Genomic DNA, 15403 nt, shown 5'->3' on the forward strand with positions numbered 1-15403 from the left:
TCATTTTTAGAAAAAATCTTATTGTTTAAAAATGATGTTTCTTTTGACATTAAAAAATATTTAAAAGTTTATTAGAAAATTTTCTAAATGACGTCAAAAATTTTATTAGATTATTTAAAAAAATTAACTGATCGAGAGGAAAAAGTAACAATTCATAAAAATGATTGAATTTTTTTATATATAAAAATTTTTCAGATATAAAAATAATGAAGATGAAAAAATAGTATAACAATTTATAACCCATATAAATTATAAAGTGATAATAATTTTATTAAGAATTTTTACGTCCAAAAAAAAAATTTGACGTCAAACTGCATAAATTTTTTTTTATAAAATGATTTAAATTATATTGAAAATTTTGATGCAAAAAAATAATAAATATTAATAAAATAATTGATTGTATTTGAAAAAAAAAAAAAAGACGACTTTTACGTAATTTTTCACACATACGTTTGGTGTATGTTTAATCATTTTTAATATTCATTTAGATCATTCGATATGTCTATTATATAGTTCTCGAAATGAGTTTCGAGAAATATAGAAAATTTATGGATTCGACTAACGTACAATCGTCAATAAAATTTTAAAGTTAGCTTGTTATCAAAATTTTCGAAATACTAATTTGAAAATACCTACTTTAACGAGCCGTAACATTTGTTACGATTGACCGTTTCGCTCACCGTTAATGACGTGAAATACTAGGCCATGAGTACTTCAAAATGATATTAAAAGTGTAATATTTCGACTTCGTTTGATATTCCATAACAAGCTCGAAAATCAAGATAAAAACATAAGAAATTTATGAATTTATTACATACTTTCCTCCAAGCCAAGCCAACTATCGCTTCTTTTTCCTTTCACTGACACGCAACACGTCCCATTTTTTAAATTTCTGTACGAATTCTGTAATATATATCTGTACGTCTAGCATAATTCAAATTTTTTAGGCATAATTTTTTTTAGGATAGCAAAAGAAATTATTTGTATAGAAGTGTTCGATTCGAAAGAAATATTAAATCCGGGTTTCAAAATTTTTATTCCTACATCTAAGAGTCGCAAACCTTTCATTTATAACACAATTCCTCCAACTTACGAAAATTGTAAACACATCATTTGGAAGAACGCGTGTTATTAAAAATTTTGTGAATTATGAGGGGCACTTTTAAAGATAGAAAAGATAGTGTTTGTTTGGAATTGTTTGGAATTGTCTTAATTAAGGGAATATTTCGATAGAATTCCTAAATCTTTTGAGTCCTACGGTAACTAGTCTTGGAACATTTTATTTATAGAAGTGTCTGAGACTCATGAAAATTGTACATGCATCATTTGGGAAGAGTAGGTGTATTACTCAGAATTTTGTGAATTTTTGGGGCCATTTCTTAGGATAGAAAAAAGTGTTCGTTTGGAGGGAGTCGATTCAAAAGAATAACTAAATCGGGATCCCAAATCTTTGAGTCCATCGATATTCGTTAATGGCATTAAAATCGTTTTAAATTTTAATGACTAGTGTGTTAAAGAAAACTTTTAATCACAAACTTCAATGATAGTTGATGAAATGCTTTGGCCAAAACACATTTTCTCTCTCTTCTTTTCAACCATACATTCTTCCAAAAAAAAAAAAATTACACACAAACCCAAAATTTTTCCTTATTATTTAACCACACATCAATCTACTATTTCAACTTTCAAAAAAAAAATTTTAAAAAAATTAAAAAAAAAATCAATCCGCTATTTCAAAATACATTCTTAGGAAATAATGGGCTCAAAAGAAACCCATCATGAAAAGAGGAGGGGGGAGTGGGAGCCGCTGGCACCAATACCTACTATAAATGTGAGATTACTTTGATCTGTTATTTCATACAATTGGAATCAGTCAGGGCTTAGATGTTGAAGCATGTACAGTAATATTAGATGCACCCAAAGCTTCAATACAATACCGTACCGTCTAGTATGAATTATGCACCAATGAGTGTGTCCATAGGAATGAATACGGTTGCTCTGGACAGTCAACAAAAGCCACGGGACGCCCAAGAATTACTTGAAGGTGATCACCTTGCCTCAATATCTGACAGAACTACAAGATAATGATATAACAGACGTTTTGAGTCACATTATTTTAATAAGAATGAATTTTTGAATAGTGTATTGATAAGAAATGTGTAGTCAAAAAATAAAGAAAATTTTTGGATCTAAGTATAATATTATTTTATTGAAAAATGTAGTTGAAATAACGTCAAATCACTGTTTAAGAATGTATTTTTTCGGAAAGAATGTGGACAAACTGGGCATAAGTTATTAGTATAAAGAAACTCGTTGCTCCAATAATCCTTAGCCCCCGTTTGAGCCCCATTATTGTAAAAATGAAAATGAAAAATATAGCCGTTATGAACCCCACACAAGAAATAAAAAGTCAAATATGATGGCTTGATATGATGGACAACGATCATATTTTTCATTTTAATGAGAAAATAATGGGGCTCAAACAAGGCCTTATATCTAAACTATACAGTAATTCAAAGACTCCAATTAGATGTATGGCAATAAAAAAGAATACAAGTTTTTAAAACAGAAATGCCAAGCACCTAGCATCACATAGGTTTCAGAACTAGACAAAACTATGGGGTCTCTGTAGATAAATTGATATTTGTAATAGCATGACTATAATAAAAAAAAGCTAAAGGAAAAATTTGTTGGCAATTTATAGTAGTTGTTAAACTGGGAGAATATTTTCAGCAACATTTTCGAAATATATTATTCTTCTCTTTATTCACCCTTTTTAGAAAGACCAATTTAAGGACATCTCTGGGCCAGAAGAATGCCAAGTTTTGATATCCACTATTTACCAATGCAGTAGCAGAAATTTTTTTCTCATGAGTTTGTTGCATTAAGTAACAAAAAACAATGAAGTACCTTTTGGTAAACATGGAAGATTAAAAGATGCAGGCTCGAAATAGGAGTAGGAAATACAAGGAAATCTAAAACTTACTGGGCCGAGTAGATTCATCATCCTTCTTCTATGGAACAACCTTTTCCAGGAATTCCAGAATTGTACTCCAATATCGATCACCACCAGATAACCACGTATCCATATGCATTCCATTAGGGAATTCCACAAATGAACATTGCGGATTGCGTGCAGCTGCTTTAGCATATAACATCTGCATGTGGGACGGTGGAACCATTTCATCTTGCAGTCCGGAGAGGAAAAGAATTGGTTGTTTGATCTGCAATTCAAAAAGCATCGCTTCTTAGCTTAAAAGACTAAAAGCATGTCTGGCTATGCTTAAAAGCCGTACGTGCTGCCGCGGAAAGAAAAGAAAAGGAAAAAAAAAAAAAAAAAGGACACTCCTTGATGCGGACATCATCCTCATCAGACCATTTGTTGGGCCTTTTACCTTCTATTTATTTAATTTAAGCTTTATGTTTTATTGGGCTTGTATATGGGTTGGCCTAAGCCCAAATTTATTATTTTGTTATTTATGATTGTAATTTGGATTGAAAGATCAATTTGATGAATGAAAGATATTTTGTGATCACGTCTCTCTTTCCTCCCCCAGTTTCTCCCCTCTTCTCCTCTTCCTCTCCTTCTCCTTCTCCTTCTCCTTCCTGATTGATTCTATCAATTCTTGGTATCAGAGCCTAACCTGATTTGCAATATCTTTAACTAAAATATAGTCTCCACCCAAAAAAAAAAAATAATAATAATAATATTGCCATGGATGTGAAGAAAAGCCATAAACACAACTGCAACGTATCTGCTGCTGCAAAATGATCTTCCTGTCATCTTCACCATCTTTCCACCACCACCAAGTTCTCTAAATCGATAACCAACCCAGGCAGCCTCCCAAAGACGGACCAAGCAGCAACCCTTTGCTGCAAATCCGTTGCTGCCCCACCACGTCTTCAATCGACAACTTCCTTCATCATCTTCATACACGTCTCAATAAATTGCTTCTACAAAATAACTGCCCACAATTACTACTCAAAAAGACTGGCTACCCCCTCTAATCCACTACCCTCCATCTCCATGAAACCCGTCAAATACCTCAAGTAAACCGCTTACACAATCATCCACCACAAACAGGCCATAATCCACTTCATTATCCGACAATCTCACAGTCCATATACACGAAACCACCCAACAAGAAATCCCATATTCGGCAACCATTATAATTCCGTGAGCGCCCCTAAATACCTCCAGTAGCCAGACATCCACGTAATCGCACCATCACCTGAAATTACTATTCCCGAAGAGAGCCATCATCAACAACCGTGGCTTCACATCCCAGTTGACGATACCCAATAATTCACTACCCACATCTCGCCAACCACATAGACCGCCATCAACAGTAATCGATCCAAGCCGTCGCGACTTCAGTTACCACTCAAGACGCGCAAGGCACCAACCGCCACGACGCCACTCACTTGCACTTATCGCAGTTAGCAACCCACCAGTCAACCACTCCTTTGCCGCTAGTCGACCCATGATTGGCTATATTGGATCTTAGTCAATTTGTGTATACTGGAGATTGGGCCTCAGTTGTTTATGCATATAGTGGAATCTGATTTGTTGTTTGGGCCTCAATTAGTGTCCCGTTTGTTTGAATCTCAATTTATAACCAATTTGCTTATTTGATTTTGTAAGTCAAAAATAAAAAAAAATAAAAAATAAAAAATTCTAACATCATTTTCAGGTATCTCTTTCATTCCAATTGATTGGACACGGCTTCTTCAAACAAACGAAAGGGAAGTCATTGTTTTATTTATCCTCAGTTTATATTGTTCTTTATTTTGAATTGTATCGATTAACTTTTGTGCTACAGCCTTTATATAAAATTCACGTGATTAAATCCCCTTGCCATTTTCACCTTTACCCCCCATTTATTTTACTTGCTTATATCATTGACTAGTGTTTGAACCTTGCTTTATTATTTTACATAGATCAGCAATATTAGCTTAACACATTTGAATTTTCATAATTCCAAAAAAAATTAATTAATTAATTAAATTAAATGCTGAAATTGTTATTTTCATTTCTTGAACTAGTAGTTTATTGATCTGGTAATAATTTTTTGAAAAACATTTCAGTTTTAACTTTATCCGTAGGATAGTGTTAATGGTATCCTTAAAAGTTTGGTATCATTTACTACATTCAGTTAGTGTTACATTGCATGCATTTGCGTAGTGATCGTTTTGTCATACCCAATTCCAATACTGTGATTATGGACCATTCTCAATTTGATGCTCTTACTGGACAATTAGCTCAACTACAGGCTCAATTAGCAATTGTCCAAACCAAGGTGACTGCAACTCGTGAAGAGAGTAGAGAACTAGCTGCTAGGGTGAATAAGGTAGAACAAACCTATCCCTCAATCGACGCTGATAACTTTGAAGCGTCTCATAATATACCCTATCGTCATCGACATGATGGTCGACGGCGTGTTCATCATGGACAAAGGAATGGGGAACAGGAGCGCAATCATGAACGAGACCATGACCATTATGGTACTCATTCACCTCCTCGCTTACTTTCGAAACATCAAATTAGAAGCTCCTACTTTCGAAGACTGTTTAGATCCTAGAGTTTTTACACAATGGATTAAAGACATGGATCGTTTCTTTTCATGGTATGGAGTTCCAGAGGATCGAAGAGTTCAATTTGCCAGTTTGAAATTAACTGGTATTGTCCAACTCTTTTCGGAAAGCGTTGAGGACCTTCTTGAGAGGCGTTGTGCACCTCCCGTTGGAAGTTGGGAGTAAATGAAGCGCCGCCTTCAAGAGAAGTATTTACCTCCCTCTTATCGGAGCAATTTGTTGGACCAGTGGAATACCCTCACACAAGGAAACCGACCAGTGACTGACTATGTTACTCAATTTGATGAGCTCCAAATGCGATGCTACATCGTCGAGGATGAAACTATGACTTTAAGTAGGTTCAGACAGGGCCTAAGAGACGATCTTCGACGTGAGCTTGTCCTTCGAGGTGTCACCACTCTCGATCACGCTTACTCCTTAGTTCAAGATTACGAGTCGATTACTGAGACTCCATATGGAAGGCGTAGTAATAACCAACCATCCATCTCATCGGCACCACCTCCTCTCGCCAAATCTCTTTTAGGACCTCCACCGTCTAACGCACTCCCTGCTTTACACAATAAAGGTAAAGCTCCTGAAACTTCAAGAACTTCTTCTCATTTGCAATGCTTCAATTGTAAGGGTTTCGACCACATCTCCTCTAGATGTTCAAGTCGAGCCTTGGTTATTGACGAGCAGAAGGATGTCATTGATGAGACTTTAGAAGACAAAGTCTATGAGCCTAACTTTGAAGAGTTTGACGATTTGGGTGATAATGAGGGTACCTTCTTAGGCTGCCTTCGTACTCTTCCTGTAGGTCTAGATCCTACTTCTCTGGCCCCCGACACCTCTCGGCTGAGTGTTGTACGTTTTACCCTTACCCAACTTAAGGATGCCGATGATTGGCACCGTCATGTCATTTTTCATACTTACATCAAGATCAACAATAAGGGTTGTAAGATTATTATTCACAGTGGGAGTTGTATTAACGCGGTCTCTGTGACCACGTGTCCCGTCTTAGATTGAAGTCAGTCCCGCCCCCCAACTGTATAGTCTCTCTTGGGTTAACACTTCTTCTATAGTTGTGAAAGAGCGTTGTCTGCTACCTATCTAGTTCCTTGAGTATAAGGATCAAATATGGGGTGACGTCATCCCTATAGATGTCGGACATGTCATTCTTGATCGACCTTGGTTGTTCGATCTGGATGTAACTATCCATGGGTGATCAAATTCATGTTCATTTGTATTTAATGGAAAAAAGAGATTCACCTTAATTCTTTACCACTAAAATCTGTTGACTTACACCAAGCCAAAAAAATTGTCGAGAGGAAAGGATTACATGTGATTAGCCCTACAGAATTTGAATGGACAATCGTAAATGACTCAGTCGTATTTGTTGTGATTGTTATGGAAATCCCGTCCGATTCCCCAATAGCAAACCCTAATGAAGCCCAATCACTCCTTCAGGAATTTAAGGATGTATTTATTGACGACCTCCCTAATCTATTGCCTCCCTTACAGGATATTCAACATGCTATGATCTGGTTCAAAGTTCGTCTCTCCCAAACTTGTCTCACTATAGAATGAATCCTGCTAAACATGTCGAGTTCCAGAGACAAATTGGTGAACTCTTTCACAAAGGCTTCATCCGTGAAAGCTTAAGCCCTTGTGCAATTCCTGCCCTTTTAATACCTAAGAAGGATGGTTCTTGGAGGATGTGCATTGATAGTCACACTGTCAAGTATCGTTTTCCCAACCCTCGACTTGATGATATGCTAAATATGATGGTCGGTGCCACAATCTTTTCCAAAATCGATTTGAAGAGTGGATATCATCAGATTCGGATCCGCGCAAGAGAAGAGTGGAAAACTGCATTTAAAATCAAACATGGTCTATACAAGTGGTTGGTAATGCCTTTTTTACTAATCAATGCTTCAAGTACTTTTATGAGGGTGATGACACAAGCCCTTCGGCCTTTCATGGGCAAATTAATTGTCGTGTACTTTGATGACATCCTCGTGTACAACAAACCAAGGGAACAACATCGAGATCATCTCACGCAAGTTTGCTCTACACTACATGCAACAAGCTTGTATGCCAATGTGAAGAAATGTTCTTTCTTCGCGGATACAGTTGTGTTTCTCGGATTCGTTGTTTTCGCTACGGGAGTATCTGCTGATCCTATGAAGATTCGGGCAATTGTTGAGTGGCCTGACCCCAAGAATATAAATGATGTTAGGAGTTTTCATGATTTAGCTACCTTTTATCGTCGTTTCATCAAGGGGTTTAGTACGATCATGGCTTCTATCATAATGTGTATGAAGAGAAGAGAATTTCATTGGACGCAGGAAGCCGCTAAGGCCTTTCAGTTAATCAAAAAGCGAATGACAGAAGCTCCTGTCATGCGACTCTCGGATTTTTCCAAAGTTTTTAAGGTCGAATGTGATGTGTCACAAATAGGAATGGGTGGAGTCTTGAGTCAAGAACGCCATCCTATTTTTTATTTTAGTGAGAAATTAAATGATGCCAAACAACGGTACTCGACTTATGATAAGGAGTTGTACGCAATTGTACAAGCCTTGCGCTATTGGCGTCATTACTTATTACCTTATGAATTTGTCCTCTTTTCGGACCATGAGGCCCTTCGTTTCCTTAATTCCCAGAGACGATTGAATTCTAGGCATGGCCGCTGGATCGAATATTTGCAAGCCTATTCTTTTGTCTTAAAGCATAAAAAGGGTATTGAAAATCGAGCCGTTGCCGCTTTAAGCTGTTGTATCGCCTTGTTGTCCATCATGTGTTAAGGTCATAAGGTTTGAAAGACTTAAGGAAGAGTACGAGTCATGTCCCGATTTCAGAGACATTTTTCTTGCTTTGCAAAATGGGGAGTTGGACACCACTGATGGTTTCCGTTTCGAGGAGGGCTATCTTTTTAGATCCAATAAGTTGTACATCTCGAGGACTTCAGTGCGAGATTTTATAGTATTGGAAAGTCATGCTGACGGGTTGGCCAGACATTTTGGGCATGATAAGACCATAGAGGAGATTGAACGTCAATTCTAGTGGCCTAATTTAAAGATAGACGTGGCCAAGATTGTTGGCACATGTAACACTTGTCAGTGATCTAAGCAAAAAAGGCAGAATACGGGCCTCTACTCGCCTTTCCCTGTCCCTAGTTGTCCTTGGCAAGATGTTAGTATGAATTTCATGCTAGGGTTGCCACGTACTCCAAAGAAACACGACTCCATTTTCGTTGTAGTAGATCACTTTTCGAAAATGGCGCACTTTATTCCCTGTAACAAAACCTCCAATGCATCTAAGGTTGCTAAGTTATACTTTCATGAGATCGTCAAGCTGTATGGCCTCCCTAAGACCATTGTCTCGAATAGGAATCGATCTATAGGTATGAGTCTTCTTGAGGTTGTTCATGGTTTTAAGCCTAAGAAGCCGTTAGACCTTCCCATGTCTCCACATGCTAGTGTATCTGTGTCAACTGAGTTTTTTGCACAACATCTGCGTGACTTACATATTGAAATCAATAAACAGCTGGAAGCAAGTGATGCATTATATAAACTTCGAGCTAATTTGCACAAACGCCACGTTGAATTTAATGTTGGAGATTATGTTATGATTCGAATTAGGCCGGAACGGTGTCCATCTGGGTCTGCTTCCAAATTACAAGCTCGTAGTGCGAGTCCTTTTAAAATTTTGGAGCGTGTTGGTCCAAATGCCTATATCATTGACTTACCCTCACATTTTGGCTACCACCCTACCTTTAATATTGAGGACTTAGTTGTTTACAAAGGTCAATTTTACCCCGCTGATGATCCTTTCACACCTCCATCTGTGGACCCTGATCCTGATCATGTTATCCCTACCCCGATTCCACCTGTTGCAGCACATAAATATAAAATTGATACTATTCTAGATGCACAGACCATATTAACCAAGGATAGAGACATTCGGCGCTTCCTTGTTCGTTGGCAGGGCCGTCCTGATTCTGATTGTACTTGGATCTCCAAAGAGACACTTCAGCAGCTTGATCCTGATTTGTTGGAGCATTATAGAAGTTAACAAAATCTTCCCTTACCAAGACCACCACCCTTACGTGTCTACAGACGTCGAAAGAAGTTTGCTCAACCGCTCAGTTTGTGGCTGAGAGATTTATAGCAGCCTTTTTTGTGATCTCCCTACTCGATGGGGTCGAGTTTTTCTGCCACCCCGGAAGAGTTGATGCGGACATCATCCTCATCAAGCCATTTGTTGGGCCTTTTACCTTCTATTTATTTAATTTAGGTTTTATGTTTCATTAGGCTTGTATATGGGTTGGCCCGAGCCCAAGTTTATTATTTTGTTATTTATGATTGTAATTTGGATTAGAAGATCAGTTTGATGAATGAAAGATATTTTGTGATCACGGCTCTCTTCCCTCCCCCAGTTTCTCCTCCCTTCTCCTCCTCCTCCTCTTCTTTTTCTCCTTCCTGATTGATTCTACATCACTCCTTTAGTCGCTTTAAGCAGGGTTAAACATACTATAAATTAATGATGCCAAAAGCCTTTCAGCAGAAACAAGTACAATAGTTATCTGAACAGACTACTTTTAACAAGTTTTCATTTAGTAATCTGATGGGCTCCTATCCACCCCCATCCATTCTAGAAGGTCCCAAAAGAAGAAAAACGTGCAAGTGGATGGAAATACCAAAATCTGTTAGAGAGGAGGGAAGGATCTGTTAGAAGTTGGCTATAAATATAGGTAGAAATTAGCCATATGGGGGAGGATGGAGAGAGTATTGGAGTGGTTACTGTTCTTGTTCTCGGTTACAGCCTTCTATAGGCTTTTGTTATCATTTCAATTCCTGTAATTGTTTTTATTTCAATAAAAAGTCCTTTATTCAGCATTTGATCTTGTTCATTCAAGTTGGTATCCTATCATAATCTTGCCTCTTGAACATAGGAACCACATTTTATCCAAAACTTACATTATGTGAAAATTGATTGTGAATGCAGATGAGTGCATGAAACAAAGGGTTATACCCATATAAATTATGGGAATGATGTAACATAAATCAATTATCTCCACCGGATACCTCTGCATGTATCTTCTTAATAAAACTTCAATAATCAATACTAATTCCATCACATACTATAAAAAGGCTCATCATATGCTCAGTTATATGTATTGTTATGTACCAAACCTTTAAGATTTAATTGCGGAAGACAAGCAATTTCAGTATATAGCCTGAGGCAGATATCGTAGCAATCAAAAAAAGTAATCCTTTTAGCATATAGAAAAAATAAATGTCAGACATGGTCAAAACATACATTCTAAGATGTATCTGCATAAAAATAGCACAGATTCAGAATCAGAGTTCTGTCACTAGTAATCTCACCTCACCAATGACATCAATGGTGTTCCATGGAGAACGAACCAGAAAATTTAGAGCTCCGGGACCCTTTGTGCCACTTTTCCTAATAAACAACTTAAGGAAAGGTAATAGAACGCCAGCCATATCAAGAATAGAAGTAAAAGTGTTCTCCAGTATTATTGCAGCCACCTGCAATAATGATACACCAAGGTTAGTGCAAGTCAAAATTGGCATACCTCATATTTAAACTAAGAATTAAATTAAACCAAATAACTAAGAGAGGACTTCCCAAGAGAAGTACAGAAAAATAAAATCTCGAATGAAAGGTGCAAAATGATGAAAAAGGACACAGGCACAAATAATCCATACACAAAACAAACAACAAAGAGCAGCATAATAATATTATTCAGCTGGAACATGCAGAACATAGAACGCACCAGGTGATAATTATCAAAACAGTTAGGACATAAAAACATTTTAAAAGCATCTTCGAATAAGTTGAAGTTAAGAAATGTCTTTGCTGACTAAGTAGGACAAACTAAAATGTACCAAGAGAATAACCAGAGCCAGCTAGTCAAAGTGGTATTACTACCGACAACCCAGAAAATGGGAAAACAACTGTCCATGTGCTTCGAATAGATATTAATTTTTTTTATTATTTTTTTTTAATAAAAAAATGAGTGTGCAGGCTTGATTAGAACAGAAGACGTATTGACATACAAATTATTAAAACCAAGCACTAGCGGATAAGAAATTTAGAATATACAAAATGCTATTTCTCCTTAAATTTTTCCAGTATCCAACTTAGTCAATTTCTTGCGCATAAAATTAAGCAACTTTCTGACTAATCTCATCATTATCCATGTTTTGCAAGCTTGTTATTGCTTTTCAATTCATGTTTCCAGCCTTCCAGCTACTACTATAAAAATAAAAAGCAATAAGACCCAAAACAATTACAGAGAAAAAGTATATCCTCAATACAAGGAAACAATTGAAATTCATTTATGTTATAAATCAAGCAGTTATAAGCAGCCTTAAATTAAAGCTCTGAGAAAATCAACCTATAATTTTGATGTGAATGATTCGTAGAACCCTATCCAACCTTCACACCACTACCACCAAAAAAACAAATAAAGAAAGAAAATGGCAACCGTTTAATGTCGACATGAATAACACCATCATACACAATCTAAAAGATGTTGCTTCTTTAAGAAGCCTTTCAACCAACAAATGTTATATTGGAAGGTAAATCGGCCATGCTTCATTTTTGAAGGGGATTTTCAATAGGGATGTTCAAAATCTACTGTAGTTGAACAAGGATATAATAGGAATCAGAATATGAAACTAGATACCATCATCCTATACACTGACACCACCAATATCCTTTGCATTACGAGTCATTTCACTTCATGGATCCCCAGTCCCAACACTCATTCTGCCCAAGCAAGACAAGAAAGGCTCTCAATCTGTACGGACTTTAAAGCAAATCTCATGGAAATTATCAGGAAGATGCTACAGATAAACTTTTAATGAACCCAAGACAACTGAATCAATAAAAAAGGAACTTCCATAAAAGCAAACCCTGGAGTCATTACCTTGTCAGGATTGTTTTTTGTAAGCACAGCTCCAACAGCTCCCCCAAGTGACCTTCCAAAGACAACTATTCTTGATGTGTCAATATCTGTTCTCTGAACCAAATGATCCAGAGCAGCCTGCTCAAATGGAAGATGCCACTATTACAAAGTAGTAGTGTTTAATTTATCCTCCATACCCCATATGAACTTCCCACCCCCGACACCTAAACAATAGAAAGGAAAAGAAAGAAAATAATGATAGCACCCATTGGAAGAAGTTGAAATGCTATGTTAAGTGAAACACAGTGGCCAGAAACAAACCTGAGCATCCTTTGTAATACCATCTTGTGAAGGGAATCCTTCACTTTCTCCATAACTGAGTACCACAAAATCAACAAAATAGATATTCAGTTAGATAAGTAATGACCCAGTTAACAACACTATCAGATGAAACCATCTACAGAAGACAAAACTAAAATAACTTACCCTCTGTATGAAAGCATGAAAACGTTGCATTGTAGTCTCTGCAGCATTACATGAATCATTTCAAGACGATGGGCGATGTCTGCATTTAACTAGTTAAGGCCTCAGACAGAGATATCTGAAGAACAAAATTCTAAAAACAATCTACAGATGTGAAAAATGGAACATAAGATTTCCTGTCTTCAGAAAACAAAAGGATACTTCCTGCATTTTCCTGGAAAAAGAGAATGGTAGGACCTGCAAACCAAATGACAACAGGTCTTAAGTGTAGTGAAGCCCATTAAACAGTTACCAATTATTTTATGCAAACCACATTTTAAGGAACAAGACACAGCAGAAAAAAAAAAAAGGATATACTCAACAGCAGCTGTAATTTCCCTTTATGTATGTAGTACTAAGTTTTTTCTTAAGAACTCCACTTCCAATGACTATTGCATCATTGAACTATTCTTTCTATATTTCCTTTTCATGGTTGAATTGAATCTTAGTGGTGTCTATTTCCCTTAAAGTCATTGTTCCCCTTATCATCTAAGGCATAATACTACAGAAAACTTCACGTGCTTATTATGGACCTTCACTGTTGAACTACTTGCTTTACCAAATACAACACCTTCTCATAAGAAATAGACCACCACCAAGTGACAACAACATACAAAATTTTAGTCCTACTCTGTTGAATCACACTTATCTTGCCACCAAAAGAGAGAAGATTTGACAAAAAAAAAAAAAAGGAAATCCAGTCACCCCATTTACTAGCCCTCCAAATATTCACTACTGTACATACTTCCACTCAAATCATCTCATATCAAGCTAAGCTGCAGTCTAATTGAGTCTTGGAGTTGGAATAAAAAAAAATCCCTTCAGATTCAAAATTATTTCTCTGGATTCCACTCCCACACCAGCAATCATATTTTCCATCGAAGTCAATAAGCCAAGCCCCAACTCCACAAAAATTTCCCATCCAAACCAAACCAAATTACAACAAACCCTTTAATTCAAAACCCTAAATTTCAATCATCAATCAAACACGCCTTGATCACACATACAATTACACACACACATCCAACAAAAATAAACACGGTTAAATTCATATTTACGACCTCGACCATCGGGGAATAGCTGGATGAACCAGCCATGGAGGCGGACGCCGTCGGAGGATCTGAGCCACACATCCTCGTAGAGGAGGCGGAGGCGAGCAGGGGTGATGGGATAGGACTTGGTTAAACCGGGCAACACCGGCACGTACACCAGCTTCTCCTGGAATGCCACCAGCAAAGCCACACCCGCCACTACTATTCCACCCAACCCAAACAGCAATACGCTCATGTACGACACCATCCCCCTTTTCGCCAATCACTCTCTTTATATATATAAACGTGTATGCATATGTAGCACGTAGAGATTTGAAATTTTATAGGGCCAAAAGCGAATTGCAGGCACTGGAAAGTGGAAAGAAGATGGCTGTGAAATTGTGCCAGGTCAACTCTTCTTCCGTGGTGATTAAACGACGACGTTAGGAACAAAATGCATTGGATTAAAATGTTACTCAGCCTGAACTTTCTTTCTTTCTTACCCTATTAGATGGTTACCATATCCAGAATTAATTGTTCCAATAGTCACTGATGTTAGATCCATATCTTGTATTGTTAATTAAAATTTAAAATGTTGAATTTTGATCATTAAATTTTGAAAAATGCAGTACGTTATTCATTAGTATAATTGCTGAACTTTGAAAAATATCGAGTTTACAGTGAGTAACGTACAACATTTTTCGAAGTTAAGTAGTCAGAACTCGACATTTTAAACTTCAATGAACAATAAAAAACATAAATATAAGTTTAATGACCAAAACTCAACATTTTAAATTTCAATGACCAATCAAAGCTATAAAACTAAATTCGATAACCATTGGAACAATTAACTCCCATATCAAAATCGGCCCTTGAAATATTGGCCGCACTTTTCTTTTTCTAATCTTTGCAATAACAAATTTATCCTCAACAAATTTTTTTAGAATAGTTCATCCCAACCTTGTAATTATATAATTAGTCATCATTCCCTCCATTTTGATATTGCATTCTCTTTTAATGAACAAAATAAAATAAAGCAGTAAAATAACCAAAAATAAGAAAGATTGCTAATGAAATTTCATAACTTTTCAAAAAAAATAAATAAATATCACTTAAAATAATTAAATAAATATTAATACATAAGTATGTGTTTGTTTGGATGAAAATATTTGTGGTGATAAATTATTTTTTATTTTGAAGAATGTGTGATTATAAATGAAGCCTTTGTTTGGTCCTTATTGTTTTCAAAATAGATTTTCTTATTCTTATTTTTAACCACATATCATTCAATAAAATAATATTATACGTAAATTCAAAAAAAAAATTTAATTTTTCA

The 15403-nt window shown here is 36.3% G+C and overlaps 1 protein-coding gene across 2 annotated transcripts; it reads right to left on the reverse strand.

The window, feature by feature from the left end:
* Nucleotides 1-1703: 1703 nt before the first annotated feature.
* Nucleotides 1704-14547, reverse strand: LOC111366349 (protein ABHD13-like). 2 transcript variants are annotated; one of them, XM_022987101.1, is made up of 8 exons: nt 14098-14335; nt 13199-13234; nt 13001-13079; nt 12836-12890; nt 12536-12652; nt 10965-11129; nt 2987-3224; nt 1704-2065 (listed from the first exon to the last, which is right to left on the reverse strand). In XM_022987101.1, the coding sequence occupies exons 1-7, from the start codon at nt 14333-14335 to the stop codon at nt 3015-3017; spliced, it is 900 nt and encodes a 299-aa protein (XP_022842869.1). In that variant the 3' UTR covers nt 1704-2065; nt 2987-3014. The 2 variants fall into 2 exon arrangements, with proteins under 2 accessions (XP_022842869.1, XP_022842868.1); XM_022987100.1 differs by having other exon boundaries at nt 1706-2074; nt 14098-14547.
* Between the last annotated feature and the right edge of the window lie 856 nt (nt 14548-15403).

The sequence above is a fragment of the Olea europaea genome, chromosome 17, assembly GCF_002742605.1.
Source record: "Olea europaea var. sylvestris chromosome 17, O_europaea_v1, whole genome shotgun sequence".
Taxonomy (NCBI): Eukaryota; Viridiplantae; Streptophyta; class Magnoliopsida; order Lamiales; family Oleaceae; genus Olea; species Olea europaea.

Coding starts and splice junctions, on each gene's coding strand:
- LOC111366349 (XM_022987101.1), bottom strand. CDS start 14,335: ATGGTGTCGTACATGAGCGTATTGCTGTTTGGGTTGGGTGGAATAGTA. Junction 13,080..13,198: donor TTTCCAGGAAAATGCAGGAA/GTATCCTTTTGT, acceptor AGTTAAATGCAG/ACATCGCCCATCGTCTTGAA. Junction 11,130..12,535: donor CAAAAAACAATCCTGACAAG/GTAATGACTCCA, acceptor TCATTATTGCAG/GTGGCTGCAATAATACTGGA.